Source organism: Ailuropoda melanoleuca, chromosome 7, assembly GCF_002007445.2.
Source record: "Ailuropoda melanoleuca isolate Jingjing chromosome 7, ASM200744v2, whole genome shotgun sequence".
Classification (NCBI taxonomy): domain Eukaryota; kingdom Metazoa; phylum Chordata; class Mammalia; order Carnivora; family Ursidae; genus Ailuropoda; species Ailuropoda melanoleuca.
The window spans coordinates 111,609,857-111,630,372 of NC_048224.1; the positions used below are offsets into that span (position 1 = coordinate 111,609,857).

The 20,516-nt window shown below is 36.1% G+C and overlaps 1 protein-coding gene across 15 annotated transcripts in view; it reads left to right on the forward strand.

The window, feature by feature from the left end:
- The window catches only part of SCEL (sciellin), a 187,665-nt gene extending 167,582 nt beyond the window's left edge, over positions 1-20,083 (forward strand). For all 15 annotated transcript variants that reach the window (XM_034665334.1, XM_034665333.1, XM_034665336.1 and 12 more), the window contains 7 exons: positions 2,840-2,902; positions 8,546-8,638; positions 9,340-9,411; positions 11,550-11,624; positions 15,026-15,134; positions 17,571-17,673; positions 19,100-20,083. In XM_034665334.1, coding sequence (XP_034521225.1) covers positions 2,840-2,902; positions 8,546-8,638; positions 9,340-9,411; positions 11,550-11,624; positions 15,026-15,134; positions 17,571-17,673; positions 19,100-19,116 — 532 coding nt within the window. In that variant the 3' untranslated portion in view covers positions 19,117-20,083. The remainder of the gene's footprint in view (positions 1-2,839; positions 2,903-8,545; positions 8,639-9,339; positions 9,412-11,549; positions 11,625-15,025; positions 15,135-17,570; positions 17,674-19,099) is intronic.
- The last annotated feature ends 433 nt before the right edge of the window (positions 20,084-20,516 follow it).

Consider the following 20,516-nt stretch of genomic DNA (forward strand, 5'->3'; position numbering starts at 1 on the left):
AGAAAGGCTTGGGTCCTGAGACAAGGGTGGGAGGATATGCAAAGATCCAGTATCTGCAGCAGCCAGGATCAAATGGAAAGTACCAGCAGAAGTGAGGATGTCCAGGATCAGGCTAACAAAGTAAATGTAATTGTGTTGTGAGGGCAGAAGCAGATCTCTATTAGTTTTCTAGGGCTGTCATAACAAGTACCACAGAATGAATGGCTTAAAATAGAAATTTATTTTCTCACAGTGCCAGAGGCTAGAAGTCTAAGAATAAGATGTCTGTAGGGTTAGGTCCTTCTGAAGATTGAGGAAGAAGAATCTATTCCGAGGTTTCTCTCCTTGGCTTGTAGAGGGTTGCCTTCACCTGTATCTTCACAGTGTCTTTCATCTGTGTGTATGTTCATCCAAATTTCCTCTTCTTATAAAATACCAGTCAAATTGGAGTATGGTCCACCCCAATGACCTCATTTGAAGTTGATGACCTGTGTGAAGACCCTATCTCTAAATAAGGTCACATTCTGACCATACTAGCATTAGGACTTCAACATATGAATTTGGTGGGGGAACACAATTTGACCCATAACAATGTCCCAAAACAAGGAAAAAAGCCAGAGTTGAGAGCTGTATAAAAAAAGAAATATATGTAATTCAGGGGTGAAGTAAGGCAAGTTCTGGATGACTGACACCAATAGAGATGGAATATCCATCACTGACTTTACTATCTTTTTCTACAAGGTCATGGTGCACACTGTGAGCCTAGATATGGGGAGAGCTGACTGCCTTAAAGATTCAGGGTCTAATGTCTTCCCCTTGGGGGCCTCTTTAATATCTTTCCCCAGATCTAGGTAAGGTAGTTAAAGATTTCTCCTGGAGAAGTAGAAAAAGAGAATTTAAACTTAATTTCCCAAATTTGTTTGGAGCAGCTTCTATGTACAAGGCCACGTAAGGCCATGGTAATGAGACTCTACTCTCAAGTTGTAGTGAAAACCACCAGTGTCCTTAAAAAATGGCACTCAATTCATCCTAGGTTAGCAGTGGAAGGAGAATCACTTGCTAGGACAAAATTCTAATTCCCCCAAGATTCACAGTTCTGGTGATCTCTCACTCTTTACTACTGCCAACCATCTCAGCTGGCACTCATAGGAAACTGGATTATGTAACATCATGATACATCTCTTCATTTCATTTCATTATCCCCAAGTATTTAGTAAAGTATTATTTTAAAATGATAAAAGGAGGACCACATAATGCCAGGTCTTTAAAACAGTACAGTGGCCCCCAAGGCCAAGAAGGGAGCTCTAACAATTAGCGAAGGACCATTATGGGTTCAGAAAAACCCTTCTGTCTCCATTTCTAAATTTGAAGGATGTGATCTGGGAGGTTTCCTTACATAGTTCTAACAGTTACGTTGAGGGAGTCAGTTCTGAATTTTACACAATTCAGACTGCAGAATCAAATGATTATGACACTTCTGAGCTATTTCTGAAATCTTGTGCTTTTTACATGTATTAATTAGAATATTTTCCCGACTATAACTCACATTAAAAAATAATCTAACTAATTTCTACATTTTCAAAATTATGCAGCTAGTATTTTAAATGTGAAGTTTAAGTGTGACTATGGAAAGCTGCCTAATTTGCAGATTTATCAAGTATTAATGGTTTGGATGTTATATAAAAAGAGTATTAAATCTTGTTACACTACAGTAACATTTTATAGTATTTTTCATCCTTATCAATATTAATTTCATGAGTAAGAGTCCATACTCTGATTCCATGTATAATAACCTTACTTAAATCTACTATTCACAATCACAAGAAGGGAGATTTATGAAAACTAGAGCTGATTCTAAAGGTGAAAAAGATTAGAGCAGAAATAAAAATTAAAAGGTTGTCCATCAAAATATTGGAATCAACAATGCCTACTGCTATGTCACTGAACTTCTAGTAATTATCATTTACTTATGTTTATTCAGCTCACCCACTACTGGGGGCATTGTGCCATGAATTTTATTTACATTAGCTCATTCACTCTCACCACAACCTTATGAAATTAGATATGATTAGTCTAGTTTACAAAAGGAAGATTAGGAAGGTTGATTAGCCCAAGGAAATAAGGGAAGAGATGACTTCATTGTTTTGACTCCTAAACAAGGCTCCCAATCAATCAGGTTTATGACAAAGGTTTTTCCAAACTCATGGGGAAAAAAAAAATCAAGAACCACCAGTGTTATGACCAAATATATGAATAACTAATGTATGAATAACATACCGGAGGACATTGTGTATCATCGAAGTGTCTCAAATCATTAATGCAGCTCAAGATTCAAGAATCTAATTGTCCCATTTATCCTCCACATTATGAATTGTTTATTCAAATTTTGGGTTTTGTGTTTCGGTGATCTACAAAGCTGGAATGAAGTCTCTAATTAAATATCCAAGAATTGATTTCAGATGGGCAGGTGGCTTGGCTTCAAATCTTGACTCTTTTACAAATTAGTTAATTGACCTTGGAAAATTCACTTAGCCTTCCTGAGCCCCAGATGCTGTCCTGCAGGATTTTGTGAGATCTGAATAAAATCATCCATGTGAAAACACATAGTACTTTGTGACACAAAGTTAGTAATCATTAAATGTTAACTGAATGGGACTATAAATCGGTTGTTTATTTTCAGGCCAGATTTCTTAGAACTTCTGAAAATTTAGTTATTTCTCTCTCACACATAATCCATTCTCTTAGATTTGAGTTGTATAGATCAAATAGTTCCATGTCAGATTTCCAGTGTCCCATATAATATATATATATTTATACATATTTATATTATACATATTAATTATATATTTTTCTCCTATAGAGACCAAGACCCGAAAAATGTAATTGAAGTAAATTCTAATGTACCTAAAAATAAAAATGGAAGGTAAGACTTATTATACTTTACATTTTTGTTATCAATCCCATATATGCCTATATAAATTATATAACCTTAGAAGATTTGCTGAGGAGTTGAATTGTATTATGGTATTTAGATATAAATACTACTGAAATATAAAAATCAATATACAGGGTACTTAATAGTTCATATGGAAAAACGTTAACAAAATTCAAATTCTGTTGGAATTTCTGACAAAGGGCCTTCTATTCAACTGCTTCGTGTAAAAGGCATCATGGAAATTCAAAGCTCTGCACTTGGGCTGTGAAGATTTATTTTTACTTATTGTTGCTTGGTAGTTTTTCAGTGGTGCAGAAAGCACTCTGGGACTCTCTTCCTTGGATACCTAGTGCTAAAAGAATGCACAAATTCATCACAGCTACAAGACAGGACCTAGTTTTGAAATTTATTTACACCACAGAGTAAAACGGCATTAAAACAGTTGTACTTTTGTTCTTTTTTTACAAGGAGAGTATAGCTTTTGGAAGCTATACTTCATTGTTGTTACAGACTGCCTAAGAAAGAATTAAATGTTTTTTCAATGTTTTGCAATCTGCCCCCCCCCACATATGGGAGACCCAAAACCAGTCGGTTCCTATTTTTACCTTCATAAGGTGCAGTTGTCTTTTCTATTAAAATTCTTTTTATGCAATGAAATTATATTATCAATATTGTGTGTGGAGAGGGGAAAAGCAGGAAGAGATCTGGGTCAGTTTTTCCCCATAAAGTCTACAGAAGACTTGCATCTAATGGGTAGTTTCTTTCTGTTCCCTTAATTCCCTAAATCATCTTCTGCCTTCTCTTCCTGTGATCACACAAAAGCCTTTGATAAAACGAGGGAGGGTAAATTTTTGATAGGATCTGTTTATCTTAGAAAAACCTCCACTATTTTGGGAATAGTTAACCAGTCTTCCAGATAATTCAAGTATTATCTGGAAGTGATCAGGGTAAAAAAATTACAAGTAAATGATAATGTATGATTAAGGAACTTCTCATTTAATATGATTTGAGAGATGCTCCAATTCCAGTGTGGCTTTTCCACAAAATGGGTTTTATTAGAAGGATTAATGAAGAAATGAAATTTTATGGAAATTTAAGGGCAGGAATTGTAGCATGGCCAGGCTTCATAGAAGCCTGAACTGGAAAGTTGTTCCCTCTTGGCCAGAGAACATTCCATCAGGAGCCCCTGAACATTAACCCTAGTTTTTTTGTCATTACTGTAGCTCAGCTACTCCCTGAATTTTGGATCTTCCCTATTTTTCTCCCACTCTTCCTTCTGCCTGTTGGCTTCCTTATTCTCTACTCTGTATCTCTTTGATAACCGAGATTCTTTGCTGCCCCCTCATACCTGGAGCTTACTGTAGCTTTCCAAGGTCTGTCTGGCCTTCTAAAGCAAGGCAGTGTGGGCTTGGCCATCTGCATTGAAGACAGCGTGTAGATGGAAAACACCATGGTTGACAATAAGGTGCACACAGTCTCCTTCCCCTTCCTGCAATTTCATCTGTGTCTCCTGACTGACATAATCCAACGATGACATAAACATTCACAAATATACCCACTCTTTCCCCAGGGAGAAGGGAATCAGCACATTCGGTGAGGCCTTAAGTACCACCACTACAAGACTGTTTGTTGATCCCTGAGTTCTGCTTTCAGGTGGTGTTTATTCCCCTTCAGTTCTACCACAATCCTGTATATGTACGATTTCTCATGGTTCTGCTTTAAAAATTAAATGGAAAATGTCATCACCACCCTGGCACTGACAGAACAACCATATAAAAATTTTCACCTGGAAAAGAGTGGAAAGAAATCTCTGGGCCCAACTTTTGTGCCCATGGATTCTGGCTGCAAAAAGGACTGTCAAATTGTTGAATGGGTTAATCTTGAACAGAAAGAAAATTGAGAAAATTCGCAGACAATAAGAGACTTGACTAAGTGTGGAAGGTTAGTAATTTAGAGAGGTGGGATGAACCCAAGTGTTCTGGTAGCAAGTTCTCTCATTTTTTTTTACAGTAGAGTACTTTTTAAAAAAATATCTAAAATTTGAAAATTTTACAAGAGCTTAAGAACTTAACATTTTATAGAAGTAAATATACCACATATACAAAATAGCGAGCTCTTAATAAGATTTTATTCTTTATGCAAAAAAGATTTATAAAGATTGCAAGGGTTTCGATGTCTATCCATTGAAATTGTTTTAAGATGTTTAATGTCAGGTTGCTAAGGTTAAGTTAGTAAGATGATGGAAATCTGAATAAGCGTCCGGGGCCAATCTGCTAAACTGAGACTTGATTCACTTTAGGAATGCACTCACTTTGTATAGTAATTGGATGTTCAAGTAAATGTATGTTTCTACTCAGTATATTCATGCAGTTGTGCAACCATCACTACAATCCATTTTAGAAAATATTTATCACCTCAAAAAGAAACCCCGTACCATTAGCAGTCAGACATCATTTTCTCCCCAACCCCTCGCCCTAGGCGACTGCTAATCTATTTTCTGTCTCTATGAATTGCTTATACCAAACATTTCATATAAATGGAATCATACAATATGTGGTCCTTTATGACTGGTTTCTTTCACTTCGTATAATGTTTTCAAGGTTCATCCATATTATAGCATGTATCAGTATTTTATTTCTTTTTATTCCCATGTAGTATTTATTCCATTATATGGCTAAACAGCATTTTGTTCATTCATCAATTGATGGGCGTTTAAATTGTTTTTGACTTGTGGATTGTATTTAACTGTTGTGAACAATGCCATATATATAACTTTTTGTTTGGGATATGTTTTCATTTCTCTTCTTTTTTGTTTTTTGGCCTATTTCTCTTGGGTTTATACCTAGGAGTGGAATTGCTGGATTGTGTAGTAACTCTATGTTTAACCATCTAGGGAACTGCCAGACTGTTTTTCAGTTCAGCTGTACAATTTTATACTCTCTCTGGCAAGTATGAGGGTTCTAGATAGGTAAATTTTCAAGGTGAATTTCCAATGCAGGAAATATTTTCTCAAGAGGAATTCCATTAGGAATTCTGTAAGCTCCTCCACAGTGTTTGAGTTTATATTTTGTAGTTTATAGTTTATATTTTGTTATTTAATTAAGAAAAACTATGACTGTTAATTGGAAGTCATAATTCAACAATTTGTTTTAATGAAGAATAGCTTCTTAACCATAAAACTGTTGAACAACGAACATTGTTGAGTCATGAGTTCTCCTTTATGAGGATTATTCAGGCATCTGAGACAAATACTTGAGCAAATGTTCCTTGATTGCACCAGTTCCCAAACTTTAGTGTATGTCATATCCACCTGCTGACCCAGGGATCGTACCTGAGAACCAGTGCTCTTTTGGGTCAGATGTTGGGCTGCCCAACCTGTAAGGTGGTGGTTCTCAACCTTAACTTGCACATGAGACCCATTGAAGAGGCTTAAAAGAATCCCAGTGCCCAGGCTGTAATTCAAGCTAATTAAATCAGAATAGCTGGATGTGGGACCCAGTAGCTTTATAAAAAGCACTACAGGTGATTTCATTGGTTGTCAAAGTATTTTCTAACTATTTCTATCGTTCTAAATAATAAAAAAAAATAGCATTACCACTTATTGGCATCAAGATAGAATTTCCTATGTAACATCTATCACCATCTCATGAAGAGCAAAAAAACAAAACAAAACAAAACAAAACAAAAACAAAAACAAAAAAACAACTTGGCAATGATCACAGACCCTAGGAGAATAAAGAGACATGATGATTTTGTGGAAGATCTGTCCTGGTTCTGATTCTGGAACTGAAAAAGGACATTGGTGGAAAAACGGATGAAATACAAACAAAGTCTGTAGTTTAGTTAATAGTATTTTATCGATGTTGATTCTTCAGTTTTGACAAATGTACCATGGTTATGTATGATAATAGTATTAGGAGAAGCTGGGTGAAGGGTAGACACAGATTGTCCACACTGTCTTGCAGTTTTTCCATACATCTAAAATTACTCCAAAATAAAAGGTCCATTTTTTTTTAATCTATCATCTTCCAAACCTACTGTTGGAGCAAAATCCATCAAAGAGTTTGTCATTCCACATTTCAAGTTTGTTTACTAGTATTTGTTTTCTGTTCACAATTATAAAAATTAAATCTTCATGAAAGCATAGTCATTAGTCTCATTATAAACACAACTGGGAAATGCTACTTGAATTATCACTCTGTCTGGGCTGCCATAGCAAAATATCACCGGCCGAGTGGCTTAAACAACAGAAATTTATTTTCTCACAACCCTGGAGGCTAGAAACCCAAGATCAAGGTGTTGGCAGATTTGGCTTCTCCTGAGGCCTTTCTCCATGGCTTGCAGATGGCCACGTTCTCACTGTGGCCTTGCATGGCCTCTCCTCTGTATTTGCACAAACACACACAGAGTTCTTGTGTCACTTCCTCTTCTTAAAAGGTCACAGTCCTATGGCCCCACCCATGACCTCACTTAACTTTTTTTACCTTCTTATAGGCTCTGTCCTCAAATCACATTGAGCGTTAGGGTTTCAACATATGAACTTAGGGGGGAGACAATTCAGTCCATAACAGTACTGTTCACAAATTATTTCCCTTTCCTATTTGCTGATTTTGCTAGCTGGTGATATTTGATTTTATGCTGCTGAGGATGATGCAAACACATTTCAAACTCACTGAAAACCTTTGTTCTTTGAAGCTATGGATCTGTTAAAATTGGATCTTGTATTATATATGATATGACTTGAATATTTCCAAACAACTGCTAACTAGGTTTATAATTCCTGGAATGACATATTCTAATAATCACATTAGAAAATCTTCTAATGTTAATTCTACTTTCTCATTACTTAGTATCATTTTAATGTAGCTGTATGTTTTGTCAAACATCTGTCTTGAAACTAGAAGATGAGTTTCTGTATGTGTGAGATAATATGTGAACAAATGTTTTCCTCTTCTTTAAGAGCTATCTGGGAATGGAAGGAACAATGTGTTTAAAAATGATAAGGCTTGATTAAGATCTAAGCTGTCCTCTTGGTTTTCACATCTCTTCTATATCAGAGTTTACTGAGCTGGAGGGAGAAAAGTGGCTAAAACTTTTACTATTCCTGCATTAAAATTTTCCTCTGGAGGAAAAAGAAAATATGCCTACACTTAGTTAAGCATAGTGATATTTTTTAGTTAGCAGAAATCTAGGTCAGGGTTCTGTAATCTTCAAAATACTGCTTTCCATTAAAGACAAGATGGGAACTGCAATTCCCAAAAGCAACCCCTGGATAATTTTCATCAAAGTGATAAACTCAAGATAGATTATAAATGAGAAGTTTTCTACAGAGGCACTGCTGGTGTGACAATGTTTTTGGGACCAATTTCAAATGGTTTTTGCCCTTGGTGAAAAGGAATTCTATCCTAGTGTTGGATAATATGACACATGCCTGTAGATTATTCTTAAAGGTAAGACAGTGTTCACTGTGGAGAGTAAAACAGTACATGTATTCTATCTGTGTATCTGCACAGAAACCAGACAAACGTAAAGAGGTTCACTGTATATAAAGAATGTTAACTGAACGGAGTTTTAATAAAACAAAAACTTTTAAGTGGCCTTAGAAATGCCAAATTGTATTTGCTTTCCCAGGTTAGATGGCCAAGTCAATGGGTCCACTGATGCTTTAAACAAGCAGCTTGCCAGAACTCCTGCCCATTCATATGAAGCCGGGAAGAATCTCAGGTACTGTAGCCAATTATAAACAAATGACCAGACTGTTCTCCTTCTGTTTTTAAAAATCATCTTATATATAACCTGACCCCTCCTTTGAAATGCATGAATTTCTAATTTTATCAGTGGCTATACGTAAACAGCTTCACACAAAGGCATGAAGTTAGCAACTTAGTCACTGGGAAGTTTTGATATCTGGATAGGAAAGTGTAAATGTGATTTTTCCCTGAAAATTTTACATTTTTTTTAAGAGCCTGTTTGTGACATTGGTGTTGATATTCTTTAGGTAGATTTAAAGGTTTCATTAAATTAGATGTTATTATGTTAGTTCATTAAGGTCAACTTTTGGAGGTTTGTGGGGAAAGTTATGGCCTGGAAATATGAATGAGACACCAGGGAAACAAACACTAAAATTTATTACACAGATATTCCAAATAATGTTCAGGCTGTACGGCAGATTTTCTGAGGGACCAATTTTCATAGCAGCATTCTGGAAGTAGGCTAAGACAGTAGAAGCTAAGAACAAAATCTGAAGATATAAAGAAATTTTGCAGAAGTGGATTAATACCCCTTTAACAGTTACATTTCAAAAGTTATAATTGAAAAGGAATACATAAGCACTATTTTTTTGCATTAAATTGGATAATAGCCTTGTTGTTTTCATTACCCTTGTAAATAAACTTTAAACATTAAGTAAATGGTTTGTATTGCAGCTTCAACGCTGAAACCAGGCATGCAGGACCAAAGGATACCTTTGTGTATACAAGGACATATGTGGAGAACAGGTACTGGAAATTTATTTAACATATTTTGCTACAATTATTCTAATTTTGAAATAATCTGTGTGTAAGAAGAGATGCTATTATTTTGGAGTAAGCTTGATTTTTTCAAATAGAAGACCACATAAGAGTATATGAAGTTGTAGGTATGTAATTCTTTATAATGTTTCCAGTATTAAGTAGTTGGCAAATAATCATAGTCATTGGATGAACCAAATGCTTGAATATAAAAAGTGTATACGTAATAGGATAACCACTTGTTAGTTCTCACATAATCGTATATAACTATATGTTTATAACAAAAATACACAATGCAAAATTACACAAAATTACTCGAATATCCCTATGCTAATTTCAGGTCCCACTTAAATTAAATAGTGCTATATACTACTCTGGTTCTATCTATTGTTGTTTGCCTCTATTCTGAAATAAGGGGCATTACTTTANGCTAATTTCAGGTCCCACTTAAATTAAATAGTGCTATATACTACTCTGGTTCTATCTATTGTTGTTTGCCTCCATTCTGAAATAAGGGGCATTACTTTAAGTAGATACACTCTGGCCCAAATTACAGAGAATGGATATCCCCAAAAAACTGCTGCTTGGAGTGATGGATGTTGAGGAAAATGTCAACCAAGGTCATTAATTCACAACCCACTCCATTTCAGGGAGTACAAGAAGAAGAATTGGCCTAACTGTGGGGTTATATACTGATGGGGAATACAAATGGGTTCTACGTGACATATGTGTTAACCAGAGCCCATTCCAAAGAAGGGAGAGCATCTCTGGAAAGGGGTCCCTGAAAGGATTCAAGGAACCTCATCATATGTCAGAAATGGGACAATTTTCCAAAAAAGGTTTTCCAAAAGCACACATAATTTACCTTGTAAAAACGCTGCTTCAAGTTTGATTTTTCTGCTGAATCTAATTCTCCCTAAACTGTGCACTGACGTTGCGGTATAGTGTGGAGGTCCTGGCGTCAGATTTGGGTTTGAATCTGTGTCATTTACTCACCATGTGGTCTTGGCAAAAGCTACGTGATTTCTTCACATCTCAGTTTCCNGCTGCTTCAAGTTTGATTTTTCTGCTGAATCTAATTCTCCCTAAACTGTGCACTGACGTTGCGGTATAGTGTGGAGGTCCTGGCGTCAGATTTGGGTTTGAATCTGTGTTGTGTCATTTACTCACCATGTGGTCTTGGCAAAAGCTACGTAATTTCTTCACATCTCAGTTTCTTCATCAATAAAATGGGAGTAATAATATACATATCCTGCACAAATGTATGCAAACTCTTACTTAGCATTGTGGGTTACGTATTCCAAATAGTCTATTTCTGAACACAGTCTGCCTATGGGCAATTTGGAGGGAGAGAGAGATTTCCTATTTAAAAATCCCAGGTGAAGGTTGTGGAATTACCACGCACTGTTATGAAATAATGGGAATGTATCGCTTCCAGCCTTAATATACTCCCAGGTAGCATAAGTACTTGGGAAGCAATTAAGAGCTGCCAGCTGGTTAGCGCTTGCAGATTTCATTTGTCTTCTGGAAAGACTGACATTTACAAACTGGGGCAGTCTGAGAAATGGAACAAAGAGGACTTAAAATTACTTTTTCTTTTCTTTTCTTTTTTTTTTTTTTGCTTTCATGCTGGACTATTTTTTCACGGATGTTTTCAAGTAAAAATAAACTTTTCTACAGCTTTCTCTAGAAGTTCAAGAGTCTGCTTCTCTACCTGAATGGTGATGTTTGCATGTGCTTACACTGGCTCATGCTTTGTATATTTCCTGTTCTCTGTTAGATTACATGTGGCTTTCTTTCAGTAAATGAATGAGGGAGGGGCAAGTATAAACTTCATGAAAAAGGATAACTTCTTTTCCTGTTCACACTTGTTCCTTTTTCCTTACCCTGTTCTCTATTTATTTCAGTAGATATGTCAGCTTACATCACCTTGCAGGTGGTTTGTATATTAGCTCTTCTCTATATTAAAAAAAAAAGATGTTAGTATATGATGTTTGTAACACCACAGAGAAGAATAATAAGTCTACATGAGGAGATGTGTGTACTTTGTCACCTGCATGTAGGTGTGAGCAGTAAGACTAGGGAAATAGCCCAATTCTCACATGTCCTTATATGTTTGTTTCTAGTAAATCACTGAAGGATGGATATCAGGAGAATATCTCTGGAAAATACATACAAACTGTTTATTCGACTTCAGATAGGTGAGTTTTTCTATATTTTCACACCTAAAAGTATACATACACACATAGTTAAATGTACATATGTACACTTATATATACATATATGTGTGTATATACACTTTTATATATATTTTGTGTATTTTAGTGTATATGTATCTATGTGTGTATGTGTATATATATTTCCACATATATATTTTATATTCACATTCGATATATTTTTATTATATATATAATATTGAAATATGTGATTCTTGTTGTCCATTGCACTTAGAGATGGCACTCCTGACGGTGATTGTCATACGTGCGTACGAATAGAGCAACGTACAACGACCTCTGCATCCAGGAATTAATTCTTTGGCTTCCTGGCTGTTGCTCCTCTTTGATTTTGATGTACTTGATGTACTTGATTCCAACAGAGCTTTCCGTGCCTTCCAGCTGCCTCCCAGGCCAACCCCTCCGCTGTTGCTGATTCCCCAGAGTCCATGTGAATGCCACATGTTTAGTGTCCAGGCTTCATTGCATCACTTGACTGTGCCGTCAACCCTCCCTCCCTGTGGTTTTCCAGAGCCAGCTCACCTTACAAACAGCTGTGTGGATATGCTGCTAGGACCCGCTCTGGGCCCACACTCACTTCTCAAGACAGGGGTTACAATGCATATCAAGTTAGTTCCGGTACACGGAAGCCAGGCTTTTGCTGTTGGTGATCCCCTTCTTACCATTTAATGTTCAGTGGGGCACATAGGGGATGCTCATGAGAATATAGCCTGCAGATTTCCAGTGGACTAAATGAAAATAATTAGCATTTCAACCCAACCACTGGAAACCAGCTGTAATGCAAATGTATAGCATTTTACGGATGGTGTTTCCTTATGGCTGAGGCTGGACGTAGGAATTATTGAGGGTGAGGACATATCTTATTTTTATGCACAGCCTCAGCTTGTAATGCAGTGTTTGGCACCTAACAGGTACTCAGTAAATGTTTTCAGAAAAAATAAACTAATGCTCGTTTGCTAAGAAAAACACGGATGGGCCAAGCATCAAAATTATATCCTCTTTCTGTCACTTTTCTAAGATCTAGTACCAACAATCTTCCAAGTATCTTCCCTTTAAGTCACATTTCCTCAAGGAATACGGTCATCTATGCAAGCAGTAGAATTACAAATAATGTCTAGATAACTAAAAACAAATAAAAAAAAAGCAGAGCTTTTTTTTTTTTTTCCATAATGCTTGAAAAAGGTCTTTGACTAACAGTATGATCTTAATAAGGACGACACCAACATCAGAACTGTCCCTGGGCTTATGTTGTTGTTAACTTAAGGAAGGAAAACATTCTTCACCAAAGTATTGCTCTTAATATGAAGAATTTCAGTTCTGTTACTCAAGTGGTCCTTGAAATGTTTCTTAGTCATCAGAGCAAAAGTCAATTCTCTGTAAGACCAGTCAAGCAACTTTTTTGTTGGTTATTGTGTGAAATTAGCTAAATCCCCAGAGTTCTTATCTAAGCATTTCAATCCCATTTAAAGTGGCTTCCCACTTTACAGGATAAAGACTAATTCCTTTGCACAATTATTTATGGGCCTTTAGAACTTGCTCCTGCTGAATATTGACGGGTGTTTAATCACTCCAGATACCCTCTTGGGTACACCCTGTTCACTCTGCGTGGAATTCCTCTCCCCTGCCCCTCTGCGCCTCCCTGAGCTCACCTTGAAAGCCCCTCTGTCTTCAAGCTTTAACTTATGCGGCACTTTTTCCAACAAGGCCTCCCTGGCTCCACCCCGGGGAATAGTTGCTTCGTTGGCCATGCTCTCCTAATTCTCTCCATGTATCTGTAATATGCTGTGATCATCGAATCATACGCTTGGCCACCCTCATGGAAAGAAGGAGACGGTCTCACTCTTTGTATTCCCAGCTTCTCCCTCAGTGCCTCTAGAAGGAGAATAGAGAGTGCCTGTGTTCTACTCTTGAAGTGTTACAGTCTTACATGGGGAATTTAAGTGTGTGTGCACACATGTATGTATGTATATGAATTAGCCATAGAAAAGTATTTGCCCAGAATATACAAGGAAGTACCTTTAGAGTTAATTGAAAGAGGAAAATATGTATTGATATATATAGGACTAGGAAGGGGTTCCTAGAATGACTGAAAGTATAAAACCAGACAAGTTTCATCTACTTGAATCTCTTCTCCTACCTCCTCCTTCCATCCATTTTCCCTCCTCTCTGCTTCTAGTCCTGGGCTTGATCCTAGGAGCAAGGCTCCCGAGCATGACTAGTTCACTTTCCCATGGGGAGCTTGGAAGTCTTCATGGGCAGCCCTAGGTGGCACAGGGACTCTGGGGCCACACTGCCTTCAATCAGATCCTGCTGCTGCCACTCAGCTGGCTGCATGACCACAGCAAATTTCTTACCCTTCCGTGCCTCAGTTTCTTTTTCTGCAAATTGATGTAAAAATAATGGTACTTGCTTCTCAAACATGTTGTGAAAAATAAATGAGTTTACACGAGCCAGGTGCATTGAAAGCACACGGACTGTATAAAGCATATTAGCACTATATAAATATTGGCTATTTTTATTTTACCACCCCATTGTGTATGTACCCTGCCTGCTAACACCCTGAAGCTAGTGAACTTTGCGAGGCGCTATTTAAGGCAGTCCTAGTATCTTCCCAAAGGAAAAGAATCACTGAGCTGTTGGCCTTTCATAAGGCGCTGACCCGAGGTCTTTTGGACTTGCTGATCATATCTGTGATTCATTTGTTATTGAACATTATTTTTCCAAAATAAATAACAAAACTCTTTTCTCATCAAATTTTGGAGGGATTGTATCTTGTTGGAGAACATAAATTTTGCATGAAAGCTAGCCCTGTATTCTGAGTCTTAAAATGACACCAAGAGATTTGTTATAGGGGAGCATTTTGGTGACTTTAGACCCTAGAATCTGGAGTACCACGGACCCATCATTTGTGAATTTACCAAAACACTTTTGAGTGGATTTGTATTTTTGTCCTATTGAATGTTTTGAGAGCTAAAATTTTTTATTAATCTACAGTATAATTTTTCTATGACATATGCAAATTAATAATTAAAAACCCTCTTCTAGCTTCAAGGGGTACTCATGACCTAGTTCAGTTAGGAAACTGTGAACATCTTTGCCCTGCCCAGATGCACTCTTGATTGCTAATGAATTAATAATTTGAGACATAATTTGAGACTTTCCTTCTGTTAATTCTTTGATATCATTTTGAGGTAACTAGAAGAATCAATTCTATCAATAGAATAAGTAAGTCCCAAATGTTCCTTGATTTTCATACAATTTCCTAAGTATCAACAAAATTAACATATCATTTCCACATGACTTTATGGGAAGTACATCCGTCTCTTGCATGATGACAAATTTATTTGTAATTGCTTACATCCCTATAGGTCTGTCATTGAAAGAGATATGTGTACTTATTGCCGGAAACCTTTGGGCACAGAAACAAAAATGATTTTAGATGAATTACAAATTTGCTGCCATTCCACTTGCTTCAAGGTAAGGATATGTTTATTGCAGTTAACGAAATATAGAACTGCATAATGACCACAATAAAAATAATTATTTAATGAAATACATGAGATGAAGTTAAGGCCTTCAGAAACACTCTAATCCACATTAATAATGTACTACTTAAATATTTCTCAGAGTTCTGCAGCCTGAACCTCAAAGGTTTATAATTACTATCTTGGCTTTAGGCTTAGAGTTGATTACTGACACATTTATTACTCTTACCCTAAAGATTTAAATCTGTAAAAATATAAACACTTGTTCTCTTTATTAAAGTTTTTGCAACATTTTAATGAATCATGCATTGCATAAAAAAAGAATCATGATTTCTCAACATTTGCAGCAATGTGGATGGGACTGGAGGAGATGATGCTAAGCGAAATAGGTCAAGCAGAGAAAGACAATTATCATATGGTTTCATTCATTTATGGAACATAAGAAGTAGGAAGATCGGTAGGAGAAGAAAGGGAAGAAGAAAGGGAGGGGTAAACAGAAGTGGGAATGAACCATGAGAGACTATGGTCTCTGGGAAACAAACTGAGGGCTTCAGAGGGGAGGGGTGTGGGGAAATGGGATAGGCTGGTGATGGGTATTAAGGAGGGCACGTATTGCATGGTGCACTGGGTGTTGTACGCAAGTAATGAATCGTGGAACTTTACATCAAAAACGAGGGATGTACTGTATGGTGACTAACATAATATAATAAAAAAAATTTTTAAAAAAAGATCATGAAATCCAAAAAGAAAAAGAAATTGTTGAGAAGAGAACTAGCAGTTTTTTACATGAGGCATGAAATTAGGACTGATAAGCTTAAGAATAGTTGAAACTCAGTCTGCTTTTGAGAACATGATTCGTTATAACGAACTGTGGCTTAATATGAGAAAAGTAAAGCTTATGTAGTAGAATGTTTCAGTTTGTGGTCATACGCCATTTCTTTTGCTTCTCACATTAATATTGGGTAGGTCAACATGACAGTTGTTGGTTAACTGGTTGAGCACTGAACTGGGAATCTGAAGGCCTGAGTATGGGTTCTGACTTCCACTAACTGTGGCTCATTTTGGACCAGCACCTAATTAGCTTGGCTTCAGTTTCCTTCTCTGTGAAATGAGGTAGCTGACTAGACTAGTGGTTCTCAACTCGGGCTGTACATTATAATCATCTGGGGGCAATTAGGAGAAAAATAGGATGCTTGGGGCCGGCCCCAATTAAATAAAAAATCTCAAAGATGATCCCTGGGCATTTGTATTTTTAAAAGCTCCTTGGATAGATCTAAGGGCAACCAATTTAAGAATCATTTGCCTAATCCAAGGGCCCTTTCTGTGCTGACGTTCTGTGGTTGATATAAATTACCTAATGCAGTCAAGTACATGTGACATTTTGACAACTGATTGCTACTCCTTCAATTAGCTTCAGACAGTGACACATAGCAATTAGATATATGATGCCTCATTTTGGAAAAAAAAATCCAATATAAGCCATAATATATAGAATTCCATATAAAATAAAATGTGAAAATTGCACACTTAATTACGAGAAAATGAAATTTCCTTTTAGTTATGAAAATTTGCTCAATAAAAGTCCACAGCTCTTTATTTAAAGTTATTATGCAGAAAACTTTTTAAAATCAGAGAATTCTCCGGATTATTTCTTTTGGTAAATAACAATAATTTCCATTTATTATATTTTGGATGATTTATTTCCATTTTCAATTTAATTATAAAATACTACTGAGAATAAAAATGCCCCCACACTCCTCGGAAAAGATGTATTACTCTTATAGCCATGATAACAGAGAACCACATGGACTTGTTTGAATATATTGAATTGATCAATGACAATTTGCTTCAGTGAACTCGCTTCTGAAAACCATCCAATCAGTGACGGCCTCATGCTTGAAAGTCAGCCATCTGGCAGTGAACTTGTTTCCAAAGAACACAGGTCAACACTTTTCTATCTCCATAACCAACACAACACAAAACAAACTGTTCCCTAAAACATATGTAATATCAGAGGTCTGTTTTGTCCAATGAGACTGTAATTGGACAGCATAACTCTCCCTCAGTAAACAAATATGCTTTGTGTTTTTGTTTGAGATATATAGAGTGGTGGTCTTGTCATAGGCATAACCAATTTTTGAAAATTTGTATCTACTCTATTGTGAGTTAAGTAGAAGCTTCAGTGCTATATCTGCCCTGAAATGCACAATTTTCAGAGTAGAGAGATGTTGTGAGAATTTATTTGAAAAGTTCAACATTAGGATCCTGGACAAGTATATTCTCATTTCCCTGTGGGTTCTCTTTCAACGGAGTGTTGTTATGTAGGATGGTACTGAGTGAATTGAAAGGGCTTTTCTATCCTGTTACACTGAGAATCTAGACTTCATATATAATGTGTATAAACTTCATATATTGTTTTTTTCTTTAGTGTGAAATATGCAAACAGCCTCTGGAAAACTTACAAGCAGGTGACAGTATTTGGATTTATAGACAGACAATACACTGTGAACCTTGCTACTCTAAAGTTATGGGTAAGTGTTAAGCTCTTTAAGAGCTTTTACTAATATTAATGAGCACTTAATATTGTTGAAATGAAGGACTTCAATAAAGTAAAAAATATTTTAATAATTACATTTAGTTAAGAGTTCAGCTGAAGGTAGTTAAACTATCATAGGAAATGCATGCATTTCCAAATCCAGTATTTTAAGGTATAAAATCAGTCAACATATATTATTGTCTTCCTGATATCAGACCAGGCATAATACAACTAAGTTTAAAGAAGTCACTTATTTTGGAAAGTTTTTTTTATTTTTTCTAAACAAAAATAAAGATCTTTGCTCAGATAATTGTTTGAAGTCCATTTCTGTGAATGACCTTTTATATTAGCATTGAAATATACTTTTGTACCTAATTTGGCTATTACACTAAATGATTTTCAATGTTATTTTTAAATAGAAAGTTTAGAGCTAGTTCTATACAATTCTGTATTAAATATAGCATCTAAGCATTTTTTATGAGCTCTTAATTGGCATAAATGATATGAGAAGAAAACACTAAGGATTTACACTTTCAACTCATTTTCTTAAACAGTGTGAAAACTTTAAAAGTTGATCTAAACGCTATGCAGAATGTACACCAAGTTAGCAAAATAAAATTCTATGAAACTTGATTAGTTTTTAATAGCCAGTATCAGCATTTTATTTTTAATTCGATGGTACATAGCTAGAATAACCGCGATGATGCTGGATAGCGGGTCAACAGCACTACATGAGGGCAAGTTCCCTGAGGTCTTACTGGCGCGGTGAATAAAAGAGGAGCATGTGAGATTCTCACGTGGGATCCAAAATATGGAATTTAACGACAAATGTGTGACATTAATGAGGTACTGGGAGGCTGCATCTGGAAAATTCTCTGAGAAATACTCAGAAACCCACGTTCCATCAGGCTGCAGTATCAATTACAAGAACAAACCTAATTATATTCATACTTTGCTTTCTATTTTCTGCTTTCCCCAGCCAGTTCCCATATTCAGTTTTCTTCTTAATTCAGCAGCCTTATTATGATCCAGTATTATATCAAAGGCCATGGTGTGCATGGTGGCCCTCTAAAACTTTCAGTCTTCTAGAAATCCATGACATTGCTTAGGAGATATGATTACCAAAAGACTCAGAAGTCTTTGTGGCCTCCTCCCTGTCTAGGTGCACTCCCTACGCATTGCATTTTTTATAGTAAAGACATGATTCTCAGGCATCTCATAAATACAGTACCAGGCATTTGTAACTTTGTGCTTACGGTGTCTGACCAAAAGCCATAGTGATGAATGCAGTAGAAAGAAAAAATAAAATGCTTAACCCAACACTACCCCGTCGATGAATAGTTATTTAAAAATTTTTAATTACAGGCTTATGTTTGTACTGAAGTTGTATTTCTAACTGTTATTTTCTTTAAAAATTTCAGCAAAGTGGATCCAATAATTCTGGCACATGGAAATCAAGAGAAAAGCATTCATTAGGAAGTTAAAATTTTATTTTAAGAATATGTCATCTAGAAAAGCTTTTATACTGAAGATTGACTCTTGTATACAACTAACAATTCTGCTAGTGCATAAATAATCTAATTGCCTTCAATAAGGTCATATACATAAAGGAAACCATCTGGTATCTGGCTAGATTTAGCCATGAAAAATTCAAGTGGTTCCAGTTACCAATGTCAAAGGAATGATGCTTCTGATGGCAGTGAGCTGTGTCAACCCTTACTAGATCCATCCCTGCCCCGTATGTGGGCTGCACATTGTGGCTGCCATTATAGATAAGTTTCCTTTTTCTCATCTTTGTTTCCCTGAGGCTTTGGATTTACAGACATTATTGACATCCTGACAAACTGTCAAAAAAGCAAGATATGTTTCTTTTATGCTCAAAAGAAATATTGATAGAAAATTTTTTATGAGGTTTGGCAGAAAGCTGTTTCATATAAAGTTGTATGAACCTCGGAGAATCACTTGACCCTTCCAGACAAAATGATTTCTAAGGTCGCTTTCTGCTCCCCAAATTATCTGATTCTAAAGCACGTGTTGTTTTCTCTTCAAAAATCTATTTGAATATGTGTTTGTTTAAGCATATTGAACTAAATAGTACATCTAAACAATTTAATGATATCCTTCAATTTGCCACAGATATAATTTTTATAGAATATTTGAAAAGCAGAAGCATGGATTTATGGGTAATGGGTAAAATCACATGATGTGTATAGTTGACATATTATAAATTGTTAAATTTTCTTTGCATGCATTTCCAAATCCAGGTATATGAGTAATCTCTGAGAAATAATGGTGTGGATTACAAAGACACGTTCTTTTGCTTGTCGCATCTATTCACATAACATAGCACTTTACAGTTACAGACAGCTTAGAAATGAAAATAAAATGAACTACCAGTTACACAGAATCTTTTTGTGGAGTGTCTATAAATATCAGTCACTGACATTGATGTCATCAATTACAGAGATCACAATTTATTATATTCTATGCCATGCTGGTTAACTTAATTCTTTAAGTACTTGAGCTATAGCTTTTATTTCATTATTATTATTATTATTTTTAGAGAAGCACAGTGGGAGAGGGACAGACGGAGAGAGAGAGAGAATCCCCGTCAGGCTCCGTGGCCAAGGCAGAGCCTGACACAGAGCTCCATCTCAAGACCCTGAGATCATGACCTGAGCCGAAATCAAGAGTGGGTGGCTTAACTGACTGAGTCACCCAGGTGCTCTACAGCTTTTATTTTTAAGAGCTTTTTCTTGAGGAATTGAAAATTCAATAATCTTATGTGAGGAACTAGTATTATTGTGAGAAATTGAACTTACAAACTATTTTATATGC